This window comes from Mugil cephalus, chromosome 3 (assembly GCF_022458985.1).
Source record: "Mugil cephalus isolate CIBA_MC_2020 chromosome 3, CIBA_Mcephalus_1.1, whole genome shotgun sequence".
NCBI lineage: Eukaryota > Metazoa > Chordata > Actinopteri > Mugiliformes > Mugilidae > Mugil > Mugil cephalus.
In genome coordinates this window covers 18,905,845-18,920,529 of record NC_061772.1, presented here as the reverse complement: position 1 = coordinate 18,920,529, position 14,685 = coordinate 18,905,845, and the positions used below count along the sequence as shown (strand labels likewise).

At 42.5% G+C, this 14,685-nt stretch overlaps 1 protein-coding gene across 1 annotated transcript in view; it reads right to left on the bottom strand.

The window, feature by feature from the left end:
* The window catches only part of LOC125005460 (protein kinase C-binding protein NELL1-like), a 221,566-nt gene extending 208,282 nt beyond the window's left edge, over positions 1-13,284 (bottom strand). The window contains exons 1-2 of the mRNA XM_047580815.1: positions 13,102-13,284; positions 12,476-12,604 (exon numbers count right to left, since the gene is read on the bottom strand). Coding sequence (XP_047436771.1) covers positions 12,476-12,604; positions 13,102-13,150 — 178 coding nt within the window. The 5' untranslated portion in view covers positions 13,151-13,284. The remainder of the gene's footprint in view (positions 1-12,475; positions 12,605-13,101) is intronic.
* Positions 13,285-14,685: the final 1,401 nt, after the last annotated feature.

Here is a 14,685-nt window from a genome sequence, read left to right as displayed (position 1 = left end):
ATCAAAGCTGGTGAGCTAGCTAGCATATTTCATTGTTTTGAGAAAATGAGGAACAGTTACACTAATTTTCACGACTAGATTGGAGATTCCCACTGAAGGCATCAAAACTCTAGATTAACACATATGGAATTACGTAATGAGCAAAAAGGTGTGAAAAAGCTCAAAACGTGTTTTAGAGTTTAGATTCTTCAACCCTTTGCTTTGATAGCTGCTTTGCACGCTCTTGGCATTCTCTCTGATCTTCATGAGGTCGTCACCTGAAATGGTTTTCCGACAGCCTTGAAGGGGTTCCCAGAGATTCTGAGCACTTGTTTCCCCTTTTGCCTTCACTCTGTGGTCCATCTCATCCCAAACCATCTCGATTGGGTTTAGTTCAGGTGACTGTGGAGGCCAGGACTCCATCACTCTCCTTCTTGGTTAAATAGCCCTTACACAGCCTGGAGGTGTGTGAGTGTGTGTGGGCAGGATTCTGTGGTAGCCATGCTGGTTCACTGTGCCTTCAGTTTTGAATAAATCCCCAACAGGGTCACCAGAAAAGCACGCCCACACCATCGCATGTCCTCCTCCATGCTTCATGGTGAGGACCAAGAACGTAGAGACCATCCGTTCACCTTTTCTGCATCGCACAAAGACACCGTGGCTGAAACCAAAGCTCTCAAATTTGGATTCATCAGACCAAAACACATATGCCCTACGGTCTAATGTCCATTCCTTCTGTTTCTTGGGCAAAACAAATCTCTTCTGCTTGTTGTTTTTCCTTAGTAATGGTTTCTTAGCAGCTCTTCGAGCACAAAGGCCTGATTCGCTCAGTCTCCTCTGAACAGTTGATTTAGAGATGTGTCTGTACTGTACTGGAACTATGTGTAGCATTTATCTGGCCTCTAATCTGAGGTGCTGTTAACTTGCGATTTCTGAGGCTGGCCACTCAGAAGAACTTATTCTCAGCAGGAGAGGTGACTATTGGTCTTCCTCTCCTGGGGCAGTCCTCATGTGAGCCAGTATCATCGCAGTGCTTGATGGTTTTTGCGACTGAACTTGGGGGCACATTCAAAGTTTTTTCCAGACTGACTGACCTTCAGTCCTTAAAGTAATGATGGACCATGTTCTATTTACTTATCTGATAATATGAATTCTAACAGTTGTCAAATAGGGCTGTCAGCTGTGTACCAACCTGACACAACTGATGGTCCCAACCCCACTGAGAAAGCAAGAAACTCAACAAATGAACCCTGACAAGGCACAGCTGTGAAGTGAAAACCCTTTCAGGTGACTACATCATGAAGCTGATTGAGAGAAAAGCCAACGGTTTGCAGCGCTGTCAACTAAAAACAAAAGGGTGGCTGCTTTGAGGAACGTAAAATATAGAACATATTTACAGTTACGATTTTATCTCTGCTACATAATTGCATATACCTTGCATCATACATTTGATTTCTCCAGTATGCATCTAACGTGTAGAAAGTAGTAAAATTAAAGAAAAACACTGAATGAGAAGGTGTGTCCAAACTTTTGATCAGTGGCGTATGTCTCTTCGGTCGAAAAACGCCAACGCACACCCTGGAATTCTGTCTTGCAGATAACAGAGATCAAAGTGGTTCAACGGCGCATTTTTCTCACTTGCTTTTTTCGAGTTCTTGTGCCGCAAGAACAAAACATGGGGGACTCAGTGTGGAGCATAATAAAGGCAAAACATTATTGGGGCCTGTTATCCTGGGATTAGATCATTTTTCTACAAACAAGAATTCGTGCCATCATAATTATTTCAAATTACAAAGAGAAAATGCACATATAAGCTTTAAAACATAGCACATAGTAACTAAAAAGACAAAAGTGTGACTTCAGTTTGGATCTAAAAATTGCACTACACATGCCTTGGGTGCCAGAAAAAGACCTTTAGAGTAAACTTGTGTTATTGATCCTGGTCTCAGGAGAGCATGATGCCGTACACCAATTATATGGATTTCAGGGCTGGGTGTGCCAGGTGATATCATGTTTCACATCCAACCGAAGGCAGCTGTGTCTGGCCTATACAGTTCTATGCTGCCTCTAATTTGACATCAAGGGGGCAATAGAGACTCCTCTGTCCCTTTAAAAGATATCGCACTCATGTACGATAAATAATTCAGGTGGAATAATTCCACTGAGGTTCCTGTAAGGTGGGACCAGTGTCTCGTCTCCTCTAGCAGTAGGACAGCCAGGGAGCTCATACATAAAAGATGAAAGGTTTGATAGCCTCTGGATTCAGCGGCTGGGATTGTGCGCTGTAGACTTTAGAGTCGTAGCTTGGCTTAGCTGCACGCAGCCTGTGAACTGCCCACCGCCTCTCGGGCCTGGCTGGATGGGGCTCTCTCTCTCTCTCTGAAATATCTGTGCCATATGCAACCCTGCTCTGCTCTGCAGTCAGAAGGGGGAGAGGTATAAATAGCAACAACATGGATGCAGGGGAGAATGAGATCTCACTGAAATGTCTGAGTGTCGAGCCAGTTCACTTCCCACCCGCAGGAGTGACACCACAACAACGCGCAATAAAATAATAGTTTAAGTCACATTTTGCTTCAGGTGCATTTGTGTTGATCAAGATTTCTAAGATGTGTCATCACCTATTTCCAGTACTTAAGCCACCTACTGTCTAATTTCTTGGCTGAATCCGCGCTAAATTTGGCACCTTCATTTTGCCATTTTCTCTATTCCATTTTGTTACAGGCAGCTTAGGCTCATCTCCACCGTGAGAGAACAGACAGATCTGTTCGAGTGGAGCCAAACCTTCTGCCTGCCCAATCGCCTGACACAGGCGTGATAACATTTCACTGGAGCACATCAAAGATTGGCATATTTTGACTTTCTATAACAAGAGTAACATGCACAGCGCTGATATGCGCAAAAGAAAGGAAACCTGTGGTAAGAGGCGGATTTATCGGCCTGCCTTGTTAACCTTCTACCCTCTCACATTCCCCGAGGGCAAACCTGTGACATGAAAATAACGTAAAGGCCAAACATTTTTTTGGCTCAAGACATTTTGTGTTGTGATTATGTGTCAAGAATGTATCTGTGAAGGTACAGATATAACCCGGCTCTCAATCACTTCAATCAGGAACTTCACTGCTGCTGCTGCAGAGTGTTCATATTGATTTATACACAGAAATTCTGGGTTGACAAGGACACGTGTCAGCAAAAGATTCGACGGAGGTTGAAACACCACTTAATCTATTAAGAGAAAATTCTTAGTGAAGGGGAGACACATAGAATAGATGAATATTACTAATGCATACAATGACGTATGGACACAAGTGCACATAGCTGCAGCCACACGTTGGGGTGAGGTTTTTGCTTCCAGGTATTAGTTTCATAGGGTCCAACTTTGTTTTGGAGGGAGAAACTCATCCAACCAACAGTAAGATGAAGAAAACCTTTGCAATTCATCTTATCGTAATGGAGCATAAGTCAACTTAACACCTAAGAGGGCACCAGTAATCATTTCTGTGCTTCAAAAAACCTGTGCGTTCATTCTAATAATAAAAAGGCGACTAGAGCTGCCGATTCCAGACGCATTTCTCTCCACAGTAAAAATTACCATTTAAAAAGTTTTCCCTTTTCATGATAACCTCACCGTTCCTCAACATAGAGACCTGCATAATCAGTTCTAAGTACTTCTTCAGATAAGCCCCTTTAATTCTGGTTTATCTCTTCATGTTTGACACTGTTTAAATTTCATCCCGGTTTCTGATTTAACAGTCTTCAGTCTGAAGTGGAACTGTTCACTCTGCTGTGGTGCTGATTGCACAAAAGCTCATTTTCCTGGATTTGTCTGTCTTTGTCTGACACAGACAAAAGTTTGTTAAAGCATTAAGACAACATTAGTTTTTCTCATCTTCTATAACCTCTTGTTCTCTGGAGGGTCAAGGGGGGGCTGGAGCCTATCCCACCCTGGACAGGTCTCCAGTTTATCACAGGACTAACACAGAGAGACATTAAACCATTCACACTCACACCTATGGACAATTTAGAATCACCAATGAACCTAATGGCCATGTCCTTGGACGGTGGGAGGAAGCTGTAGCAGCTGGTGAGAACCCACGCAGACACAGGGAGAACACGCACACAGAAATGCCCCAGTCTGATTTAAATCTAGACCATCTTGCTGTGAGGCATCAGTGCTAACCACCACCTCACTGTGCCGCCACAGCAGTAGTTCTTTTTATAAAATATCTACAAATGCTAGCTGTGGTGTTTTAAGACAAACAATGGCATAACTAGTGTTTCCTTTAAGCTGTGTAGTCTTTCTTCCGTGGGTGAATGCCTGATCAATAATATTCCCACTCATTCTTCTTGAGACAATCCCTGGACGCTGTTTTTAAAATACCAGCCCAGGCCTCTCGTTATATCCTACAGACTTACAATTGCATAACCCGCCACCTCCCCATCTCCACTGTGACCTCCAGGACGTCCAAGGATGTTTCAAGTTCAAGTTTCCATCAACCACATGCTGGCGTTACTCCATCACAACACAGTGGGATCCAGTCCTATCACCCAGGCCGAATGAAGACACCTCAACCCAACAGAGCATAGGCACTAAAGGTTGTTATTTTTCTGTGGCCAACCTCAAAGAATATTATTGTAAATGTCCATTGATCACTCTTCATCCACCAATAAGGATGGCCTGCTTGGTCACTGAAGGCTTACTGACGTTGACTGTGTTCTATATTTCACTGACCACCACAGTGAGACACTTATTGTTCAGCATTAGAATTGATTCATTTTCACCTAAACATAATGTCTACAATACAGTTTTTAAACCAGCCTATGGCACTGAAAACAGCTGATATTTTAAATGTTTTTCTTCCTGCTTTGGAATGTTTGCAAGTTTTTTTCACTTGACTAGTGGACATTGGAAGCAGCAACATTATTTAAAAAAAAAAATACAACCTGTTGATTTGCTGTTTAAATATATAATCAACAACCAATTAGTGTTGGATAGATTAAAACGATGGTCGCGCATAAAATCCAGGCACGTGTGAGCCGTTTCACAAACAACCATGTTGTGAAGTATCACATCTGAGTTGTGACTTACACCCAAGAAAAATATACACTTCTACAGATCATTAGGAAACCTTTAATTGTGTGTGTGCTACGATGGTATCAGTGTAATTGGCAGCAATTGCCTCCCTCTGCCTTAGTTTATGGAATTATTTTTCCTATGTGAACATTAAAATTCTCAAAGCTGCTGTATTGTTACACGCTGATAAGTCATTTTATCATCTTTAGGTAAAAATGAAAAAGCATCAACAAAGACCTTCATTGGATTCTTTTCTGGCCATGGGCTTATACATGAACAACGCTTTTTTTTCTGTGGGAGAAGAGTCAATGGGTGAATGTGAGAGTCTGACAAACTGTAGGAATCCCATTTAAGTTTTATGTGTGGAAAGAATGAAGGTATGCTGAGAAAAACAGAATTGCCTCTTACTCAAAACCCAGCCTGGTCTATTTAGTGATCCCATGAGTAGAGGAATTGGTGACTTATTAATGGACTTATTTCTTCTTTGAACGGTGAACAAAATAAGTAAAAATGCCATTTAGAGGCGTGTTAAATTTTCTGACTTCTTGGTACATAACTTGGCTTATAAAGACCACCAGAGGGCCTATGCAGTTTCCCTTGAAGAGGCCCGACCCCACTGCTACTGGAAAATCCAAACAGCTCTTCTCCACAATAAACCATCTCCTAAACCCTCAAATTCAAACACACACAGAACCCACAGTAGAACTTGAAAAAGCTATTGCTGCACAGTTATAAGACCATCTGCAACTTCACTCATGTATGAAAGCTTCCAATCTGGTTTCTGTGCTGCCCACAGCACAGAGACAGCATTCATCGACAGTCATCGATAACCTTCTTATGTCAGTCGATACGAGTTCCCCCTCCTTGCTCATCCTCCTTGACCTTACAGCAGCATTTAATTCTGTTGACCACCACATCCTCCTAAACCGCCTTCATGCTGATATTAGTCTCTGTCATGCTACACTTGACTGGTTTGCTGCATATTGTGCTGGCAGGACTGAGTGCGTCAACCTAGGATGCGGCAGGTCCTGAACAGCCCCCGTCATGTGGCGTCCCTCAAGGATCCATCCTGGGACCCCTGCTATTCATCCTTTACATCCTGCCACCGGGCTGTGTCACCAGCCGGTATGGCATCTCCTTTCACTGCTATGCTGACGACATCGAGTTGTACCTGAGGGCCTGACCACAACCTCTCCTCTACCCTGGCCTCTTCATCCTCATCTTCATCCTCTACACCGCCACTTCCCACCCTCTCCAACTGCCACAATGTCCTACAGCCAAACAGCTCCAAAAACAAATCCATACTGTTCAGCACCCCTCATCAGGTCCAGTCATCCTCCATAACCACAGTCTCCTTTTCCAGTCAAGACATCCTCCTCTGAACCACAGTAACTAACCTTGATGTGAAGCTGGACCCACACCTGACCTTCAAGAACCACATCAAACATCTGTTCAAAACATGTTTTTCTATCTTTTTCCGAGAACATCTCCAAGCTCTATCTCTCCCTCACTTTGGCTGATGCAGATGAACTCGTTCACACCTTTGTCTCCTCCAGGCTTGACTACTGCAACAGCCTGCTCATTGGAATCCCCCCCAAAAACCTTCAGAAACTTCAATTTATCAAAAACAGTACTGACCGAACAGTGATGAAAGCTTGCAAACAGGAATATATCGCACCTATTATTTTTTTCAGAACGATTCCTTTTTTTTTCAGAAGCGGTTTTTATTTCGTATTCTGGGTTTTCACTGTACTCGGTAGCAGTTTGAATTTTTCTAATGAAAAGTGCTTTATAAATAAAATTCATTAGCATTAAAACTGACAACAGAAAAACGATATTTACGGTTGAACGAATAATTTGTTCCACCGAGCTCTATCATAGGTGCACTGAAAAATAATACACCATGGCTAATTTAAGTTTTTTTTTTTATTTTCAAGGGGAATGATGAGTGAAAGCAGCAGTAAGAAAAGGAGACAAACCAACAACCAGCTCTTAATTTACTGAAACGTTTTTTCCATTTAGCCAAACCTTAACTTGATATGTGGTTCCATAGTGCTCGGTTCTCATCCAAAAACTATAGCACAATTATTCACTGGATGACATGTTCCTTCAAATGTTACAGTTTTCAGTACTTCTGTATGGTTAATTTGTTTACAAAAAATGCAGCACCTTCCTATCAAAAGAAATTCTTTAAAAAAAAAAAAAAAAAAGATTTGTGCACTACATGAAGCGTCACACAATTCACATCATCAGTAGAAGCAGACTAGCTTTGGGCGGAGTGCCAGAGGCAAGTTTGGGAAGGAGGACTGTACTGAGACGTCTTGTGATTTTAGCTTATTTCTCTAAGGCTGTTTTCCTGAAATTGATTAAGCCATTAAAAATAATCTCTGTTTGTCCAAATGACGTTTTTTTTTTTTTTTTTAGAAGTGCCTTCACACGAAAAGAATCCCTTCATGACTTGGATTTTACACTGGCACACTCATTTGGTATGGGAATATGCCATGCCTAAACAGAGTACAACTATTCTAAGGCACACAATGGCAAGTTGTAATATTGGAGTAATTTAGCCATACATTAAACAAATGACAAAGAAGGATAAGTAGAAGAAGGAGAAATTGCTAAAAGAAACACTGTTCAGAATCCGTGTCTCACCAAGTACATAACCTGACCATGAATAGAAATAATTTAATCATTGCTCTCCACAATGTTAGAAAACTATCAGTTGTTAATGTTCGATAAAGTTGCTCCACGGAGCAGTTTGTTACACTCATTTAAGGTACTGCAGGACAAAGATGCAGTAGCATACACACTTAGCCAACCCTGGTGCGAGCCACTTATACTTGCTCCTCAGTCTGGTCCACTCTTTAAAAACGCCACCCAAACACTAGCCGGTGTTGTATCTATTTTTGCCGGTCAGGTTCATTTTTGTTTCTGCTTCACTTGCTGCTTCACTTTCATCAGTGGCGAATGAAGCTTTTGCCAAAGCTGAGTCATAAAAATGTTTCTATCTCTGAACCTCCTCAGTTAACCCTTGCTTGATGTGTTCCATCTCTATTGATCCAAAACAATCAATTCGGAAATTGCAGAGACAGAAGCAGCTGGAAATACTAAAGCGAACTATCGTTATTACCAAGCAGACCATCACCACTGACCAAGCCCTTGTCTATGGTGCTGCAGTGCATAGTGACATTTCTGGGGAGGAGCACATCAGCTGCAGTGCTAGGGTCTACTTAGGATCTACGAATGATCTGCACTGTTGCTGTAGCCACAGAATTTTGAAGCCTAAAACGCCTATAACGTAAGTAAAAGACGGCCTACCAGAAACTTTTTATGTGTTTTTTAGGCCGGTATTGGACATGCTAACAAGGTCAAAACTTGATTTTCATCGGAGTGAGTCTTTAATAAGAAAAATGTCAAATAACAAACATCCTTTCACCTTTCTGTTTAACAAAATCATCTCCACTGCAAGCTATGTTCAAAGGTGAGCTTGATCCCTCATGCCATAATGAGGCAGTTTTACTGCTTGGAACACGCTGTCATGTTGTGCCAGACTTCTGCCTTTAAATATTATTATTATATAATTCTTCTCCGTTTGTTTCACTGACACTCTTGCAGTTTGTGCTCAGACTATTTGTAGCTACGTTTGCAGAATACAATACAGTAATAAAATTTAAAAAAAAAAATAATAATGATAAAATAAATGATCTGCCCAGGCTCATCAACATTTACCCTGACAGCTTTGTAGCATCGCAGGTAATTGAAATTTAGCGTGCTCCCATTCTTTTATTCAGCTCCTCTAGTCCTGATTAGGTTACTGGAAGGACACACAGGAGTTGGTTACTTTCTATGTTTTAATAAAGTGCCTGGCTGCATTGTGGGCCCCTTGTTCGAGAGACATTCAGTTTTTATTTTTCCCCCCACAATTGTGCACAACTCTGAAATTGGGTGATTTCGGAGGCGCCGATTTTCTTAGTGCTTCTTTTCAGCTTTCACAATATATATTGTTGTCCTTACGAGATGTAGTGTTCCACATCAATTCAGCCGAAGAAGGAGCTGCAGCTTCTTTCTAACTGATTCAGAAAAGAAGGTGGAAAAGGGAGGCATTTGATCTAGTCCATTGTGGTATGACGGAAAATGAAAAATGTGAAATGCTCCAGAAGCTCCTGTCTTTGATTTTTGTCCTGGAGTCAATTTAAACAAAGACCTAGTCATCACATCAACACGTTGCTTTTACACTTTTTACAAACCAAACAAGCTTGTTGTGATGGGAGTTTCATATTAAATGATAAATGCATCGAATCTCAACCTGATCTTATATTGCATTTGATATCACAAAGCTGTTCCTTACTGCTGATTAAAGGAACCAACTGAAATGGCAATCAGTGAGCCAGAGTTCTTCATCAACTAAAAAGTTGAACACGCTGTCAAGATTTTTGTTCCTTTCCGCTTTTCATTCTAGTCCTTTTTTCCCCTCCTGAGTTTCCTGTGCTCCCCATGCTAGATTTAGTCTATTAGTTAGATGTTAGAAAAACTCTAAGTATTGATTCAAATGCAACAATCTTTCCTTATTGAACACTGGTGTGGATTTATTCTTTAAATGAAGCAGAGGGGTGGGGTGGGGTAACTGGGATCTACATCAGGGTCGATTAACCGTTAATTACAGATCATTTTGGTCTGAACAACAGACTGCAGAGCTGTTGCACGTTAAGGATAATTAGCCTAAAAGGCTGATAAAAGGCGTGTTTATAGATCTCAAGGATATCAGGATCAAAGCCGCATTTGTTTTGTTGTTTACCCTTTAACTGTTTAACATTAGTGATTCTGAACAAGCGAGTCAATGAAAATCTGAATCAGAATACTTTAATAATCTTTACAGAAAACAGATGGATCCATGCTGGTCAGGCATATCTGATAGCTGGGTGTCCAGCACAGTGGGTGGGTTTAGCAATGTGTTTAAGTCAACTCACCGTTTATATGGTTCAAACCATCAGTAAACCAACACCATTTATCTAGGATCAATAACTGATCCAAATAGGCCGAGAAGAATCTGGATGTGAGCGCAAATCACAGCCAAAGGCATGTCTCCAAATAAGTAAGGACTGAGTGGAACTGTGAAGGTGAGGCTGTAGTTCAACATACAGGTTATATCCAGGTTCTGGTTGAACATGAGCAAAAACTGAGCGTCTCTCTCTCTTTTTTTTTTTTTTTAGTAACTAAGAATGTCTGCTAATGTCTCCAATGTTTGTCCAAGTATTTTAAACAGACATTTCCCTCTAAACCAGGCTGACCTAAAACCTACCCACAGGGGACACCAAAATACAAACTGATAATCACCATTACTCTAAACCTAAATCAACACTGGGACAGGGGGGGGTCTGAGTAATGAGGTTGACAATCTGGGTTCCCATGTAGGATTAGAAACTAGGTCAGCTCTCGCCTGGGCAAACTAACTTTACTCAATACATCACAGTTTGTTCTAGCAGTGTAAGCTATCATGGTGATAAAAAGGTACAAACTATGACAAATATGCAAATATTACAGACACAGTGCACCATGGGGGATTACAAGCATTCTCTGGTTCTTTTCATCCCAAGGTTGGATTGCAAATTCAAATGAGGACCTTTTAGCGGAGATTGCACTCATCTGCCGTTTCTCAACTCACTTCCGTTGCTGGATAATTATTCTGCTGAAGAAAATAAGATAATATACTGAACTCTATTATCCAATGGAAACCATCAGCTGTACACCAATGAATGGAAAACTGGGGACTGGTCCCAGTGTCCAGCCATAGGCACTGCTGGAGCTGGCACCTCTTTCTCTTTCAGGGCTCCTGCTTTGCTCCCCTTTTCCACCCATTTTACCCTCTTTATATTGTGCCCCCACCCAACTATTTATTTATGCAATCAAACTGGTGAAATATGACATTGAGATCAGCGCAGAACATGATTGCATACGGCATACATAAGTCATCTTGAATAATCACTGACCCAATCAGCCACGGCGGCTTCAGCAGAGCTTTTGCTAGACGGATAATCACGGACTGTTTGTTGCTGTAACCTAACTTCTCAATTTCCTACAAGAACCCAGTAATCGTGGTAACTGTTGCTCTGTGGAGCCATCTGGGTTACAAGACCATGGAAACAGCACAAGGCTATGAAAAGTGTTAAATTAGGTCACAAAACAAGCATCCTCTCTAGTATTCAATTGGTCCAGTTTTCCCCATTGGACTGGCCTTCAGTTTCCCATTCTATCTGGCTGCTGTACCACGACCCTGGGAGCCCAGAAACTGTAGGGAATCCAACTTGGAGTAGGAGTGTGTGTGGGCTTCTGTGTATTGAGTTAAAAAGTAAGGTTGTGCATCCCGTGTGGCCTCCAGCTATGAATCTTGGACAGCTTCACCTCGGCAGAGTTCGCCAAGCTGCCCTGTTTTCATTCATCAGAGCCAGTGGCACACCAAGCCAAGCACTCTACAAAATAAAACCACATGCGCGCGCAACACACAAAACACTACCACTTTGCTTCGTACGAGTCTCAACGCCAGGGTTGATATGAGTCTCAACACCCGGAGCTGCCGAGTTTGGATTCGAGCTGCTGGAGTCGGTGCCAGTATCTTTGAATTTGAATGGTGATGCCTGAAAAGTAGAAAAGACTCTCCACCCCCACCAATCGTATTTTTGTTGGGATAGGACAGCAAAGGACAATGACAAAATAAAACACAAAAAACTAAGCTTCCTTTGAGTATCGAGGCTTAAAAATAACACCCACATTTAAGCCAAGGGAGAGACAAAAACACAGAAACACAGTCGTAGAAATTATCCCTCTGTCCCCTCAGTGCTATGTATCACACACTCTCCTCCCTGCACTTCAGCTCTCTAACAATTTTGTCTCTGCTTAAAGCCGATGGCACAACACAGAAAGAAAAGCAAGTTGTATTTCATCCTCCGGAGTTTAGTGAGTACAGAACAGTTCACCAGTCCTCTGACACTAACATGACACATGCACACTATAGTAGTCACTTCACTCTTACTATCCAAACTTTGACATTTGTGTTTTACTTTTTCTTAGATTCCACATGCTGCTCGCCCTTCCCCGTCCTCACAGTGCAACACACCTGACATCCACTGACCACTAGTTGTTGCGATTACAGTGACATCAATGGTAAAACACAGAACGCAGGCAGCCTCGGACAGATTAAATGAGGGGTAATTATGAGAGGAGGCTCTCCGGGGTGTTCTGTCTCAGCCACCCTGCTAATACCGAGGCACCTAAAGGTGTGGCGCAGCGTGGCTTTGTTCACACTAACTATTGAAACGAGCTGCGTGCGTGTGGGTATGCGCGCGGCCATGAAAGGATGAGACAAAGCCACCCTCAACTCGAGCGGCGCGACTAATGAAGAAAACATTATCAGCGTGCGTGCGTTACCTCGAAAAATGAAGGCTTTGCTGCCGTTGTGAAGCCCCGCCACTTGGGTAATTCCATATGTGGCATTTGCCAGGTCAAGTTCATTGATGATATCAATCTGGTAGTCTTGATCTGATCCGAAAGTCAAAGCTGGAGAGGAGAAATGAAGGTTAGAGGGTGTGAAGCTGTAGGGAACACAACCTGCTGAGAGGATTACACCTGACGTTAAAAATTCTGCTTAATTTAACTAACGGACATGGTCACCGTCGGAGTGTCTCCCACTGCTTAAAACGGCAGGTTTGGGGGCTTATAAATCGCACGGGGAATTACTTCCTACTAACATCCGCCGAATCTGCCCGCAGCCATCACCTGTATTCTCCACGGGCTGGAGGTGCACCGTTCGCTAAGGTAAAAGGCAACATCTCTTTTATGTCATCAGCATTCTGGCAATTTTCTAGTACTAACTCTATAAAATTGAAGGCGATGAAAAAAGAAAGAAAAGGGGAAGAAAAAAAACGCCGCCGCGCAAAGACACTACCAAAATGTTTGCATTCTTGCGCGCAAGGTGCAAACTGAAGAACGTAAAGAAGCTCAAGACACAACAAATTCACCATGCGTATTCACAGTGTCACACGACCTGTACTTACATGGTTTGGTAAAAAAGAGAAAAGAAAACAGAGCCACGTAAATATCCATTAGTGTTGGAGTTGCGCTGTACAGAGTCCGTGAGTCGTGCGCTCTGCTGTGTACCCACACCAACCCTCTCTGATCCGTCTGGAGCTGTGCGCCGCTCTCACCTCGCCTGGATGTGGAGGAACGGAGGAATGGTCCAAAGCTCGAGCGCAGGGGTTTCCTCAAGGCAAGGGGGGATGAGTTGGTCGCGTTTGAATTGGCCTAATCAGTCACCGCGTGGCGTCAAACGTGTCGCGCGTGCGTGTTTATAGAGCACATCTATTAAAGCGGGCAGCAGATTAAAAATCTCAGGGTTTTCTCAGCAATCAATTTGTAAAGTTCCCCCCGTCCAGGCTGCAGAAACTTGCAATTTCGGAGGTGAAAATGGGATTTTCAAAAGAAACTCGGAGAGCGGAGGATCCGGGAAATCTCTGTAATAGATAGGTAGGCTGTCCTTAGTTGTCACAACAGAAATTAATCAAAGAATTTCAATCGGGTAAATTAACAACAGCTGACAAAGTCGAACCGATTCCATTAAGGATATGAACACACTGAAGGTCGTAGGATATGAGTTTGCTCTCAGCGAACAATGTGTGATACGGCACTTTTACCAAAAAACACAGGATCCAGCTTCTAAATCGCCTCCTCCCGCCTCATCCGTGCTCCATCAGTCCTCTTTCCTCTGGGGCCTGTCCTTATTGAGAGCCATTAATCATAGGCTACCCTTCTCCTGCCTGCCTGCCTCTAAGTTGTGTACACTGTCAGGTTGTCAGGGTTACCTGCATCAACTGATGAGGGCTGAGAGAGAACAGTGGCGTCAGTTTAGTGAGTGCGGCAGTTACACGGTGCGCGCATCGGCTGCTCCACCGTGTCAACAAGGAAGCCACGCCAGGGATGGTGCTTTGGGATGCAGGTCAGTGTTGCACCCTCAGATTAGACTGTAAACAAGAGCAGCGTTCAAGCAGCGAGCAAGCCTATCCACTGACCCAGAAAATAAATGTTGAAGGGTAAAAAGAAATGAAGAAAATATATATAAGTTGCGGTGCAGCCAGGATAAAAGGGATGATTTAACAGTATTCCAAGAACACCAAATATTTACTCATTTATTAATGAACTAAAAACAATTAGGCTACTTAATGTTACATGAAACACATACAAAAGCTAAGTCTATCTTAACTTGTTGCTGTATAAATATCCATATCGTATAAATACACATATATACAATTCTTATTCAAGGCCAGTTGTTTAATACTTCAAATCATATCGCAATGGCCTTCAACCACGAGTCTGACCACAACACGTTAAGACCTGCCTGTGACAAATGAGGTGAAATTGAGGGGAAGGTTAACACCATTTATATGTAAATATAGCCAATTAATTATGAGAGAAAAATCTTCTTCCTTTTGTTGTGCCTTTTTACTGTATCCACTTCTTTAAGGTGAGTGAGAGTCTTTTCACTGCTTATCTGAACCCATAGGATCATCGCAAAATGCAATAATTTGCAATGACCTTAAATTGTGTGGGAGGGAAGAGCAGAGAGGAAGAACCAAAGGCAGACT